Consider the following 13,931-nt stretch of genomic DNA (forward strand, 5'->3'; position numbering starts at 1 on the left):
GGTTACCAAGGCTTCTCTTTCTTTGGGGCTGTTTCTAGCTTCTGACTCCCTCTGAATTCTGAGTCAGACAAGCACTTCTGAGATTTTGGAAAAAAAATCTGTGCATGCTCAATCAAGACTTCAAAAAGGAAACAGAAGCTCTACTTCAGTGGAAAAAGCCTCAGAGGTCCAGCGAAAGGCCATCCTTGTCCCCCATTCTGTGGGCTGCGCATCTCTAACTTCCCATCTCCAACACCCCTAAAAGCCCTTGAGAGGAGGATCTCAGCACAATCCCCCACTATTTGCTGCAGCCAGCAAGCACTTCTCAGATTATCAATTGTTACACTGAGAGGTAAAGAGTGGCTAACCCTTGAAGAATAAAATATAAGAAAAAGTATGTTTTATTATTTCTAGGTTGAAAAAACAGTATTTTGACAACGTAGGTACATAGAGATAGCAAAGTCATAATTTTCTCAAGATGGGGTCATAGGAGAAAGTGAAAAGAGAAAAGAACAGCCTTAAGAAAGATGATTTTCTTTTTCTCTCCTCCCACCCCTGAACAATTTTTATCCCCACTGCAATCTATTGGCATTTACTTTGTGTTCTAATGGTACTTCCATACCCTGGCCTCAAGTCTATGTATGTATCGCCATTATGGAAACATAGTGGATGGCCAGGTGGAGTGGAAAAGACTTGAACTTCAGAAATGCATGCTCAATTATCTGCCTCTAAAATACTGAAAAGTTCCAGGAAAAGTTTTTAAGTGTGTGTGTTAGGATCAAAATAGAAGAAGAGAGCAAGAAAATTTGCAATATTTAATTTTCTGAGGCAAAAGGATGTCCCTGTGGTTCCTGCCCTCCCCGGTATGAAGTGACCAGTTAAAGGGGGTAGTTTGCTTTAAAATTTTATTTCCTTAAAAAAATTTTAAAGTCACCCACACTCCCTCCCCCAAATTATTAATAACCAGGAATGTTCTTCTATGTTCTTCAATTTTGTAGGCAATACTCCTCGTGCATTCAGCTGGAGTGGGCACTTCTTCCTCAGATTTAAGGAAACACAAAAACCACAAAGAATGCTCACTATTATTTTTTTCTTGGTTGGCAGAACAGAAGCCTTTCCTCAAGGAAAATGCTTAGTCATATTCATTCCAAATATATTGTTTAGCAGTTGTGCAGACTCTGAATTATATAAAATTTACTTTCAATGCAAAGAATGTCCTAGGAAAAGGTTTCTAAGGAAAAAGGAGCAAGAAGACAGAGGATAAAGTGTTAAAAGAATCAACCATGCCAAGCAAGAGTGGTTCAAGAAATGACAACACATGTACATTGAAAGGAAATTGGCAATGTGGACATGATTTTGTCTGGGGTCAGGCAGGAGCACCTGGCTGGTTTTATTTATAAGGTAATTGTCAAGTCAATCTGTGGAATATAGATGAGGTAAAACGCAGAGGTAGAGTATTATTCTAGATCATCTGTAACTTTTCAAATACAACCTTCAGCTGAAATTCCAGGGAGAATGTAAGTGACTCCAATAAAGAAACCTGTCAGTCAGTCAACAGTGTTTATTTATTATCCCCCTGGGCCAGGCACTGTTGTAGCCAATATGAAAACGTACAAAATAAAGAGTAGTCATCACCCTTATAATCTCAGGAGAGCAAATGGATTAAATCTGCAGACACACACACACACTCTCTCCCCCTCTCTCTCACACACACATCCTCTATGTGGGTGGTCGAGAAATTCAACTCTATGAACATATAACAGCCTCATTTAGAAAAATACTGATTAGAAAATGAGACTTAAAAAATTAGAAAAATTGGTGAGTAATTCCTTTTATGGCAAATACATTAAAATGCATTCATAAGGCATGTCTTTTATAGAAGTCTCATTATTCATTCAAATTGGGCATCTTCTCTCTCCTTCACCAATCCACAAAACATTTTTGGGAACTGGGAACATATTTATTATGCAAATATGGATTCCCACTGGTGGTGAGGAGCTAACAAAGTGATAAAGCTTGTGTTCGCTAAACTTTAAGTCTTTAAAGTCAAAGACTAGGACTTTTTTTTGGCTTTGACATCCTGCACTGTGAAGGCAGAAGTGATACAGGAATAAGACAGAATGGATCGGATAGATGAGTTAAGGCTTCAAAGGAGAATTTTAAGAGGGCAAAACAAGAGGTCTAGGATATTGCTCGCGCAGAGGTCAGGGGGTTGGTCTCAGGCCATGTTCTGACTCTAGGAACAGGGCTTGGCATTTGCAGACTGACTGAGGAAGGGGCCACTCCTGCTTTGGTCCAGCGGCATGATTCCCTGCCTCCAGGTACTGGGGCAGCTTTCTTCAACATTCAGTAGGCGGCCTTGCCAGGACTCGAAGGGCATCTCCTTGAAAAGGGCATTTCAAGGCTACCCTTTCCTCAAGGCTATACCCTTCTTTCCAGTTTCTGGTGGAGCACCCTAAGGGGTGCACGTGTCTGCAATAACAGAGGTTGGGTGCTATTTCTGATTCCCTTGCCCCACACTTGCTTGGCTTACTTTAATGCAGCCCAAGTAGTTTGCAAGCTCCACGAGGACAGGCTTTGTGTGTTTTCCACGCTACAGCCGCGCGGCTCCTAGAACAGTGCCTGGCACGTGGGCATTGGACACCCGGTATTTGTTCAACGCATGAAAGCTGTTACTGTGACCATTTGTCTTTACTTCTGCTTCATCCATCCCGCTCCTTAGAGCCCGAAAGTAGACTGAAGTTGAATTCCAGTTTCCCTTCTTCATTAGCCCCAGGGTGTCTGGCCAAGGGTCCAGCTCAAGCCCTTGGGAGTGGGGATCCCCTGGGAAATTAATGAGGCGTCCCGGCTCCTGGGGTGCGGAAAGGGAAAGTTGCGGGAGGTTGGTCCCACTTCTTTTTGCCTTTGCCGCACCCCTCGCCACCCATCTGGCTCTCTGGGCTTAGGGGCGTCCAGGAGGAAGGAAACCAGGGGCCCTTCTGGCTGCGCTCCCCGTCTGGGCCACTTGGGTCCGGTCCCTGGCGAGCCCCGCGGCACCCCCCGTCTGTGCCAGCACCTGTTGGGCGGCCAGTTGGCCGCCCCACCCCGAGCCGGCGGCCGCTGCCCGGGGCTGCCCCTCCGGCGGCGCCGACCCCCGCCCGCCCGCTCGGCCGCCGCGGGAGCTCGGCTCAGCCTCCCCGGCCCTCCGGGCGCGCACCCGCCCGGGCCCGGCCCACGGCCCCCTCCTCCCGACGGCCGCCCGGCGGGGGGAAGGTACAGAAGGGGAGGGGACAAGGCTGAGCCTCCCGGCCGCCCGGCCTCCTCGCTCCACCCGGTGCGGAGACGCCTCGCCTCGCCCCGAGGTTTGCGCCGAGCCCCGGGCGTGGGGGGAGGGGACGGGAACTGCCGAGCTGCCGAGTCCCCCCCGGCTTGGAGGAGCCGGGGGCGCCCCCGAACCAGGTGAACTTTGAACGCGGAAAACTCCAGCCAGGTGCCGGGACCCGCGCGGCGCCAGACGGGACCCCGCGCACAGCGCGCGCGGGGCTGGGGAGCCGGAGCCCCGCGGCCTCCCTGCGCCCGCGCCCGGGACGGCCTCGCCTCGGAGCCCCCCCCGGCCCTGCCCCGGCTCCGCCGCCCCGGACCCGCCGCGGCGCCCCGCGGCTGTTTCTTCCCCCTCCCCCCTTGGGGGTGGGGGTGGGGTGGGGGTGGGGTGGGGCGGGGGCTAGGGGCGCCCGCGGAGGCGCATCTATTGGCAGCTTTGTTATTGATCCGAAACTGCTGGGCCGCCAACTTGGCTGCGAGGCCGGCTTCGCGCGACCCTGGAGTTCCCGCCTCGGTCCTGTCCCCCAAACTGACAGGTGCTCCCAGCAACTTGCTGGTGACTTCTCGCCGCTCCCCCGGCCGCCCCGCGTCCCCACCCCCCCCCTTCCTCCCTCGCCTTCACCCCCACCCCCACCACTTCGGCACAGCTCAGGATTTGTTTAAACCTTGGGAAACTGGTTCAGGTCCAGGTTTTGCTTTGATCCTTTTCAAAAACTGGAGACACAGAAGAGGGCTCTAGGAAAAAGTTTTGGATGGGATTATGTGGAAACTACCCTGCGATTCTCTGCTGCCAGAGCAGGCTCGACGCTTCCACCCCAGCGCAGCCTTCCCCTGGCGGCGGTGAAAGAGACTCGGGAGTCGCTGCTTCCAAAGTGCCCGCCGCGAGTGAGCTCTCGACCCCGTCAGCCAAATGCTCCTCTTCGGGCTTCTCCTGCTGACATCTGCCCTGGCCGGCCAGAGACACGGGACTCAGGCTGAGTCCAACCTGAGTAGTAAATTCCAGCTCTCCAGCACCAAGGAGCAGAACGGTGAGTCTGCCCACCCCCTCCTGCCCCCTTCTTGTGGCTCGCTGCGTGTCTAACGTTGGCATTGTGAGCTGCTGCGCGATGCCCACCAGCCTGCAGGGCTCCCACCAGCTCTGTCCGTGCAGACGCGCGCTGCCTTCATTGGCCTGGGCTTGGGGGAGCTACGTGGAGTTTGCAACTTCTGGAGCTGCCTCGGGGCTCCAAGAGGGCACCGTGGGTGCCCCTGCAGCCTCTGCTGGAGAAAGGACATCCTGGGAGCGATTGTGAACGTCAGTGCAGACGCACATGGTTGGACTTCTCTCACTGCCTGACTTTTAAGTTTGAGAACTCCCTGTAAAAACGGATTCAAAATGAATGAATCTTGGCATGTTTGACTTGACTTAGTTTTTTTTTTGTAATTGAGGAGGGGGGTGCTACAGGAAATGTTTCAGCTGCGTTAATTGATGCACTGTAGGTGGAAAGACATCAATTAACCAGTAAGTAGATAGGAAATCGAGATGTCAAGAGACCGTGTGGACTTTTTTAGAGGGAATTAAAAAAAAATGTATTTTTCTTGTGCCTTTTTTTTTTTTTGTTTTTTTAATGTGCCTTTGTATTCTGAAGCCTTTACCTTTCTGGTGCTGTGTTTTTATATGTGTTAGTGAATGACTGCTATTTTGTGTGTGCTGGAAACGACTTAATCCTGCATAGGAAATGAGAATTACTTTCAGCTTTCAAGTGTACCTGAAATGTTTAGAAAACTCTCAGATGCAAGTTCCCTTGGGCTGGGATTGCACAAAGCTGGAGAAAGGCTCCTTTCATAAAGCCAGGGCAGCTTCAGGGTGTGTAATTTGCTTAGCCTCTGAACCCCATATGATTTACATCATTCAATTTCTAAACTCTTTTTCTCTTGATCTACCATTATGAAGTCATTTTTGAGAAAACTTTGTAAATAGAAATTTTATACTGCTCGTGAAACCACAACGTTAATGTAGGCCATCTAAAATCGGAATATTAAATACTCTGTTTACAAGTGGTGAATCTTAATGTTATTTGAAAAGAAATGTACATGTTTTTACTGCTCTGTATGCCATTGATTCAGAATGCAAGAATGCTGTCACTTCATGAGCCAGGCGAAATGAATACAGGCAACTTACCTAGAAAATCAGAATGGTGTGTGTTCTATTTTCAGGTCATAACAACTTATTCTTTATGAAGTGGGATGTTTCAAAGTTTCAACCTTGAACTTAAACTCTCTATAAAGTGCTCACCTTTAAGGCATTACAGAAAGTTCCAAAGTACAAAAGTAGGGAAAAACGAGGATTCCTGGGACTTTTGTAGAGGTTATGGGGAATTGTATGTACCACAATGGATGGTATTACATTTATCAGTCAAAATTCATGTGCGTGCTTCTTACAAGTTGCTAATAGGATGGCACATGGCACCTGCAAGCTGCTTGAGCTGCTGATCAAAGGGCAGCCTAGGGATCTATCTCTAATCACAGGAGCTGTGGAGGGCTGGGGGAAAGTGATCAAAGGAGGCACAGCACCAGCTGTACCCTGGCAGGAAACAGATCAGACCAACCTTTGTTCTTTCTCATATAAAATAAATGCCCAGGTCAAAATACTACTTCTTAGTAGACAAGCTTCTCCAAAATGACCACGCATGATATTCTTGATTTCTGTCTATTTTTCATTGTTCCTGTCCCATATCATTTCCTCTACTGCTGTTTTATCAAGCCTGCCCTGGCATCTGTCATCTCTGTGATTTCCTTTGCTACTTGTGCCTCTCGTTGTCCTTTCCTATGATCCATATACCACCATCGTTTTGCAGTGGGCCCCAGCGCTCACATGTGGTCATTGGCCACCTTACAGGCAGGTTCACACCCTCTCGGAAGAGGTGAGTTTATTAAACCAGGCCACACACATTCTGTTGCCATCAGAGGCTGGGCCATTTCCATTCCTAAGATGCATGATGTTAAAAATAGCCTGGTTGTTTCCTAATCTGTGGGCAGAGGATTGGGCTATGTTTAGCTGTTGGGAGGGTTGGCAGCAGGAAGAAACTAGAGGTAGAAGAACCACTCACCTTGCAGTTTTTCAGTATGTGGAGTAGTGGGACTGGTCAGCACTAGGGGGCAATATAGAGCTATTTTCTTGCACATGCTCAGGTTGATTTTTATGCGTCAAGTCTCCAGGATTTGAGGATAACAGGTAGGCATTGAAGAAGATCCCCCCTGGAATGTGAGCACATTTGCTGTAACAGCTTCTCCTTTTACTTTTTTTTACCCTCTAATTTTCCATTACCTCATGGGGTGGTTTTTTGCCTTCATTGTGAGTTAGAATTCATTTTTGATTGCCCTTGTGTCGTGTTTGTCTGCATTGAGATGATTGATTCTGCAAGTACACACTGTCCTGTGGATGCTACATAGAAAATGACATTAACCTAGCTCATCGTTGCATCATTTTATGAAAGGTCTTCTACGTGCTAAATCTGCAATATCCAAATTGATCTATTGTGACTATAGGAGCTCACTTCTGATGTCAAGGACCCCTCCCCAATGACTCTCTTTCCTAGACTATTCTAAAGTCTCCAGTGGTGTTCATTCAATCAAATCCCCTGGTCTGCTCGTGTCAATATTAGTTTGGTGTCTTAAGAGGTGTTATAAATGGGAATTGAGCTCTATAGCCAAAATTAGTTTTCAGGGATTAGTGTTATTTACTCTACTGTTACCTGAATTTTTAAGTTAATACCTTTGTGTTGCAGTTTCTGCCACTTTATTGTTAATAATTTTACCCTCCAATATTATAAGTTGTCTTTGTGTCATGCCTTCTCAAGCCGACTTTTAACCCCGAAGTCTCACATATAAACCGACGTCTCCAGGCTTAATGTAAGAAAGGAGCTAAATGATAAGAAAACTGGCTTATGTAGGGTTTCTGGTCCTTACTTTCTGTATGACTGTGAACAAAAATATTGTTTTCTGTGTATATTTATTTTTAAGGAGAATGCCAGCTAGGAATAACTAAATTCTGGGATGGCACCCCTGGGTTGTAGCAGGAATCACATACATTACTGAACAAAACAAAACAAAGCTTACTTTGTCAGTTGCCTATAGACAAATAGACAGCACTCACTGTAGTTGGTGGAAGAGACTTCATCTGCCCCACCTCATTGGTGAGTGATTTTAAATTACCCATAGACCTGAAACTTACTTCATGGTGTTCTCATTTTCAGTGGACATGTGGCATAGACCTCTATTAGTTGAAGTTATCTTCATGAACATCATGTATCTTAGGTACTCTTTTCCTCAAGGACTCTGTGGCCTGTGGGGCCATACACTTTCCGGACAAATGGTTCCCATAGTAATGCCTGAGTATATGTCTCTTGAGTTTATTGCTTTTCTGGCTCTTTTTTTTTTAAATGCCAACATTCTCCTCCTCCCACTTATTGCTTATGGGCCTTGTGTAACAAAACTATATTATACCCCTCCCCCCCACACACACTCCTACACACTGCTTTTTAGGTGACAGCTTCAAAGCATTAGTTTATTGAAAAACAGATCATCACCATCCTTATAATAGTGCTCAAGAGTAAACAGGCTGTCTGAGGACTAAAGGGGCTTTCCTCTGGATTCGTCTATAAGTTGTAGTTCGTGACCTTTGGGACATTCATTTTTGTTGTTTATAGACTTTTTTCTTAAACTTCCTCCTGGCTTTCTGCTCTGTTTGAGACAGTTGAGGAAGTTGAATAAGTAAAGTGTCATTATGTTATGTAATGGTGAATATCTTTCTTCACAAAAGGTGACACAAAGGCCCTGTTCTATTTTAGGGTAACTTTTTCTCCCCTACCTACTGTAATATTTCACTTGTTACCTCATATGCTTTGCATTCACTTCTGAAAGTGTTCAGAAAGTGCAAAGGTCTGTAGGAAGATTCAGAACTACAATAGTATATCCTTTGTTAAATAGTTGTAAATAGACGGTAGGATCTGACATTAAACTTTCCCCAAAGACGCCATTTTGTAGGTTTCTGTCTCAGGCAAAGCTACTGTGCTCTCTGTCATTAATGATAATGTAATATGTATTAAGTAAAAAATAATTAAGTGATGGCTTCCATAATGTCTATCACACCCCTCCCTTCTGAAATGTTTCCAAGGCTAGAGGATTTTCCCCCACAAGTTTCTCTTTGTAGCAATAAAAATGGCAGAAGGTTTTTTTTTTTTTTTAGATTTATTTATTTTTACATAAGAGCTGGGGTACAGACCAGAAGCGTGAGAGGGTGAGAGGACTCACCAGAGACAGAGCGGGCAGCAGAACAGCGGACTGACCGAAACGCACTGCTGAGGGGAGCAGCGGGCGAGACAGGAGGGGTCTGCTGCACCATGTGGAAATCTCCCTGGTCGGCCAGGAATCGAACCTGCGCTGCAGAGGCTGTGGACAGCATCACAGTGCTGCGCTCAACCTGCTGTGCCACTGGGGTGGCCCAGAAAAGTCTTAATATAAGTCCTTTCATGTACTAATTTTGATGTTTCTGATGCTTGTATTGAAAGCATACAATATAGGCATATATATTGCATCTCTGTAGGCTGAGATGCAATTTTTATTGTATTTATTCAATAGTCCTGTGTATTTTTTTCTCCACCACTGCTCTAACTGGGCTTTTATTTTTATTTATTTATTTTTTAATCGACTCCCCCTTTCCTCTCATGTGGATACCTCTAGCGGTTGATTTTCACTTGGTAGGCACCAATACTACCATACTGATTATTAAAATATGGAATATCCCAAGTGTTTGGGGAAGGAGCTGGACTATTCCTCCAGGACAAATTAGTTCTCTCAGAAACGAAACAGAAGCTACAGGGTTAATGCTTGGCACCTTAGGACCTCTGGGCCTCCTTCTTGATTGACCAGTGTGCCTGTCACAGATTGTTAAACACTCTGACACTTTTAGCTATGGACAATCTAGTTCATATTGCAGTTCAAACTGCTGTCTCTTCTCCCTGCTGCTTGCCAGCTCAGGCCAACCCCATGGCTTATAGGACCTGGGGTTAGGAAGAGGGTGGCCTCTTTCAAGTCTGCTTCTTACTGCTCTTTTTTCCTTCCTTCTGCTTACAAGGGTTGGTGCCTGGGAAGTGAGCAGGAGAAGGGGACAGATACACATGGCATGGGGTTGCACCCATGAGTTGGTTGTTTCTACTTCTCTGAGCAACCCTGACCAGCTTTCGTACCTTCCTGTCTTCTAGAGTACCTGGCTAATCTTCCCAGCCACATCTTCTTCCTAACCAGAGTCTGAACTAGCCACCCCTCACAATCACATCAAAATTAGTTACCTGGGGCCTCCCGTGGTGGCTCAGGTGGTTGAGCGTATTGCTGTGAAGCTGTCCGCAGCCTCTGCAGCGCCGGTTCGATCCCGGCCAGCCTTGGAGCAACCCACATGGCAGGCAGACCTCTCCTGTCTTGCCCGCTGCTCTCCTCAGCAGTGTATTTCATCAGTCTGCCTGTTCTGTTCCCCACTCTGTCTCTGGTGAATCCTCTCACCCTCCCGCACATCTGGCCTATACCCCAGTTCTTGTATAAATAAATAAATAAATATTAAAAAAAAAATTAGTCACCTGTACAGCATCTGCCCCTCTTGAGTTTCTTCTTTTTTGTTAGTTAATTATGAAGCTACCCCAATCACGGCCACCATAGAATATAAATTCCTTGAGAGCACGGAACTTGTCTGACTTGATCTCCATAGGCGCTCTAGCACCAGAACTGGGGGGATAGTAGATAGTGGTTGTCCAATGAGTATTTGTGGAATGATTTTGGTGCTTTATTAGAATAACCTTGGCAAGAATAGCAAGCCCCCTGTAAAGATATCTTTTTGTTCATAGATCTGCCACATTGTTTGACTTTTCTCATAAGAAAAGACAGACTTGTCTGTTGATTGTGATTGGGAGCTGGGATTTCAGAGAACTACTTTATAATCTAGGTAAACATCACAGCGTGTACCTGTAGAGGCTGTACTGAGCACATGGGGGGGGGTTTCCAGCATTATGTTAATTACTCTTACATATGGATTGCTCTGCATGCCCTCCTCTATTCTGGAACAGAGTTCTCTTGTCAAGCGGGTCAGGCACTCTTAGCGATGGTGTAATTTGAATGGCCAGCATGCCTTTAAGATCAGTATGCTTTCCCCTCTAGCCCTTGGCTCATGTATAACTCACTCAAGCTACACATCAGCAATAAATATAGTGTGTGGAATGCTAGGACTGGAAGGATCCCAAGAGCTTATCCTCATTGACATGTAACGTGAGGCTGAGAAGACTGAAGTGACTCTGCCATCGTCACTGTCGGGTGTTGAGTATAGCAGTACTCAGTTGCAGACATGGTGATGTAATTTTCTTACGTGAGAACCAGTTTGGCAAATGGAATTCTAGTTTCAAAATTTCTATGCTCTGCATGAAAGCATTTCTTTAAAATTTAGGGATTGCATACTTTGTGGCTTGTGAGGGGAAGTGAAATTCCCTTGATCCTCAAACATGGTTTACAAGAACATTAAGGAAAACAATCTCAGAAAAATTATATTCATTAAATACCACAGATAATCTGTTATAGTTCCGTTGGGACAGAACTCTGATAATTTGGCAAACGACCTGGAATGCTACCATTTATATTGTTACTATCACATGTTAGGATTTTATTTAATTTTAAGCTGGTATACCAGGTCCATGGATGAACATTGTTTATTTCAATTTTTTGGTTTATTAGTGATAATGAAGAGGATAGTTGATATTGGAATACTTGGTTCTACAAGGGAGGTTTTTTTTTTTAAACTAATGATTATTTTGAACATTGTATTTAGAGGGATGTCTTAGCAGTGGAAGTGTCATAGAAATGAGTAAATACGTTCAGTGAGCTCTAGAAAGCACAATCTGCTATTCTTTTGAAATGGATTTAATGAGTAGCTTTAATGTTATTTATAGTATATTACATAGGCTCTTCCACTCAGAAATTCCAGTGTCTCTTTCAAGTCATGAGCATCAAGAAATAAATTCATAGCTATGGACTTGATTGCATTAGTTTAACATTTTTGTTTGTAAACTTCCTAAACCTGAGAACAAAAAGAGCTCGATATTAGAAAGAGGGTTATACCAATTACATTTATCTCAGAAGTCAAGTTATTAAGAGTGATTTTTTTTTGTGGTAGCATTTTTTTTTTTTTGATACCTTTTACTTCATGAGGATATACTTCGAATTGAGTATAGGCAGTTTTATCTGATTGCACATTAGACTTCATGTGGCATCTTCCAGTAGCTCTTTCCAGGACTCTCTTGCCTGAGCAGCCTCTTTCCTGGATATTTGCCTATTTCTAAAACAAACCATCTTGGCCAGGCTGACTCCACTCATTTCACTTTCTTGCTATTAGACTTAATTCCTATTTTATTTTCAAATGATTTTTTGGTACTTGAGCTTTACCCTGTCGAATAGTAAATAGTAAAATAGCTTTACCCTATCGAACCATTTCTCAATCCAAGCATTGGCGTGTGTATTGTAGAGGGTTGGCGGGCCAGAGACAAGTGAACATTTGGTACTTTGAAGGAAGCTAAGTAGCCAGGCACATTGATGGTGAGCTTGAGGGAAGAGATTTCTATGCACACTGAGAAGAAAGCAGTAGGGGTTACCAGGACCCCAGCTGGGGCCCCCAGATGGACAGACTTTGGGGGTAGCTGGTTGGGTATAAAGAGTTCCTGGGGGTCTTTTTAAATTTATTTTTAAAATTTCTATATATGTATTTTACATCATTAATCATTTTTGTATGACAAACTATGATGCTAATTCACGAGTGACTTGGTGGTGGGAATTTTATGGGGACTACACCTGAGAGGAGAAAGCTTCCAGGGGCTCTTAATAGTGACTGGCCTTCTAGGTGTCCTCCCTGGGTTCAGTGTTTGCAGACAGTGTGCAGTTTATCTTGATAACCACCCCATGAGGTAGTAGCAAAAGGCCCAGGCTTCACTGGCTAAGTAGCTTAGCTGAGGTCCTGAAGCTGGTCAGCATTTAGACCTAGGTTTGACTCCAAGCCAGCACTTAGAGCCACGTGCCTCTTCATGAGTTAAACCCTCTAATGTTTTATTAGAACATTGTTTTTATTTGGCAAATATTTATAAGCATCTGCTCTTGGCTAAGCTCTGCCCTAGGTGTCGGGTCCACAAAGAATAAGATGTAGTCGCTGTCCTTGAGAAATTCTGTCCAGGAAGGATGGCAGGTCCTGCTTTTACTTCAAATTCTGTTTGTTCTGTGCTTGAAGGACCAAGGGAGCACAGAGGGCTTCCCTTCAGATGTGCTCTGTAGATTGAGGACCCTCTATTGATTGACTAAACGGTTGATTCTACCTGGAAAAGAAGGGCAAGGAGAAAATTCCCCACAGAGGAGGTGAGAGGGGATATGGGATGGGTCTGAGAGGGAAATGAAGCAAGCGTTCAAGACAGAGGGCCCCGCACCAAAGGACTGAGGCACAACAAAGCATATCCATTGAGAGCCAAGGAGGGTCTAGTGTGGAGAGGTGTCCTGGGCATGTGAGTATTCAGAGGCCCCGATGCTCTTGTGGTGTGTGCTCTCCCCAGAGTTTGCAGTGAATAAGCAGCCCAAGAAAGGGTTCTCTTCCTGTTTCAGACCTGGTCAAAACCCCTTCTTTTCTAAACAGCCATGGGGCAGTAGGGTTCTGCTTTGGTGTGTAGAGTTAGCTGCTTATTGTTGGAATTTCCTCCCGCCATTAGGCCTGTTTGGAAGTTCTGAGCTGGTGAGAAGGGCAAGCTGCACAGCCTCAGCTGCACTCAAGTAAGCTAAGCCTGTGTCCACACTGCTTGCGATTGCCTTCTTTATGTAAACAAAGAGCTCGTTTCACACTTCATTCACAAAATGGATGGCATGCAGAATGAGGCTGGGTGAGGGATCAGGAGATGGTGATAAAAGGGAGCAGCTTCCAGCAGACTGAATTAGTGTAATGAAGCTATTCCGCTGCAAGAAGCAAAGAAAACAGCCTTAACACTTTCAAGGGGAAGGATTTCACGTTTGGTGGAAAATGAATGCCTTGGAGGAGGTTTCTCTGCATTGAGTAACTGCATCATTTCTCTGGGGAGGTTCACTCTGGTCCCTTGTACACAATGCTAGAAATAGTCTGAGGTATGTAAGGATTTGAAATGAATGAGGTGTTCTCTAGATGCCATACTTTTTTTTGAAGTTATGCTATTTGCATTCTAGGAAAGCCTTGTTCGTGAGTGGGTACTATTTTAAGCTTTTCAGTATTTGCAGGATGGAGATGGGATTCTGTGCTTAAATCTGCCCAGCTGGCCTCTGCACCTGTCTTTTGAGTCACTCCACAGATCACAAACTATTCACAACAGAAGTTGGACTTATATGGGGTACTTATCTCATGTTTCTGCCAGTTATTTTTGCTGGGTATTTATAAGGACATCTGTCTTTTAAAGAGTCATATTATTTATCTTTTTTGCCCTCTTTTCCACTGAGGAATAAATCCTACCTCCTTTCCCATACTGCCACACACATTCTTCATTTGAGGTGATTAGATATGCAAATTGGGAGTCATTAAAGCATTATAATTTCTTTTCCTAAGGCAGTAGGCAATGTTTAAAATCAGTAGACTAAAA

The 13,931-nt window shown here is 45.0% G+C and overlaps 1 protein-coding gene across 1 annotated transcript in view; it reads left to right on the forward strand.

Moving 5' to 3' along the window:
- Window positions 1-4,189: 4,189 nt before the first annotated feature.
- PDGFC (platelet derived growth factor C) overlaps window positions 4,190-13,931 on the forward strand; it is a gene marked incomplete at both ends in the record, with an annotated part of 159,999 nt that continues 150,257 nt past the window's right edge. The window contains one exon of the mRNA XM_084245228.1: window positions 4,190-4,307. Coding sequence (XP_084101354.1) covers window positions 4,190-4,307 — 118 coding nt within the window. The remainder of the gene's footprint in view (window positions 4,308-13,931) is intronic.

This window comes from Talpa europaea, assembly GCF_964194135.1.
Source record: "Talpa europaea genome assembly, chromosome: 10".
Classification (NCBI taxonomy): domain Eukaryota; kingdom Metazoa; phylum Chordata; class Mammalia; order Eulipotyphla; family Talpidae; genus Talpa; species Talpa europaea.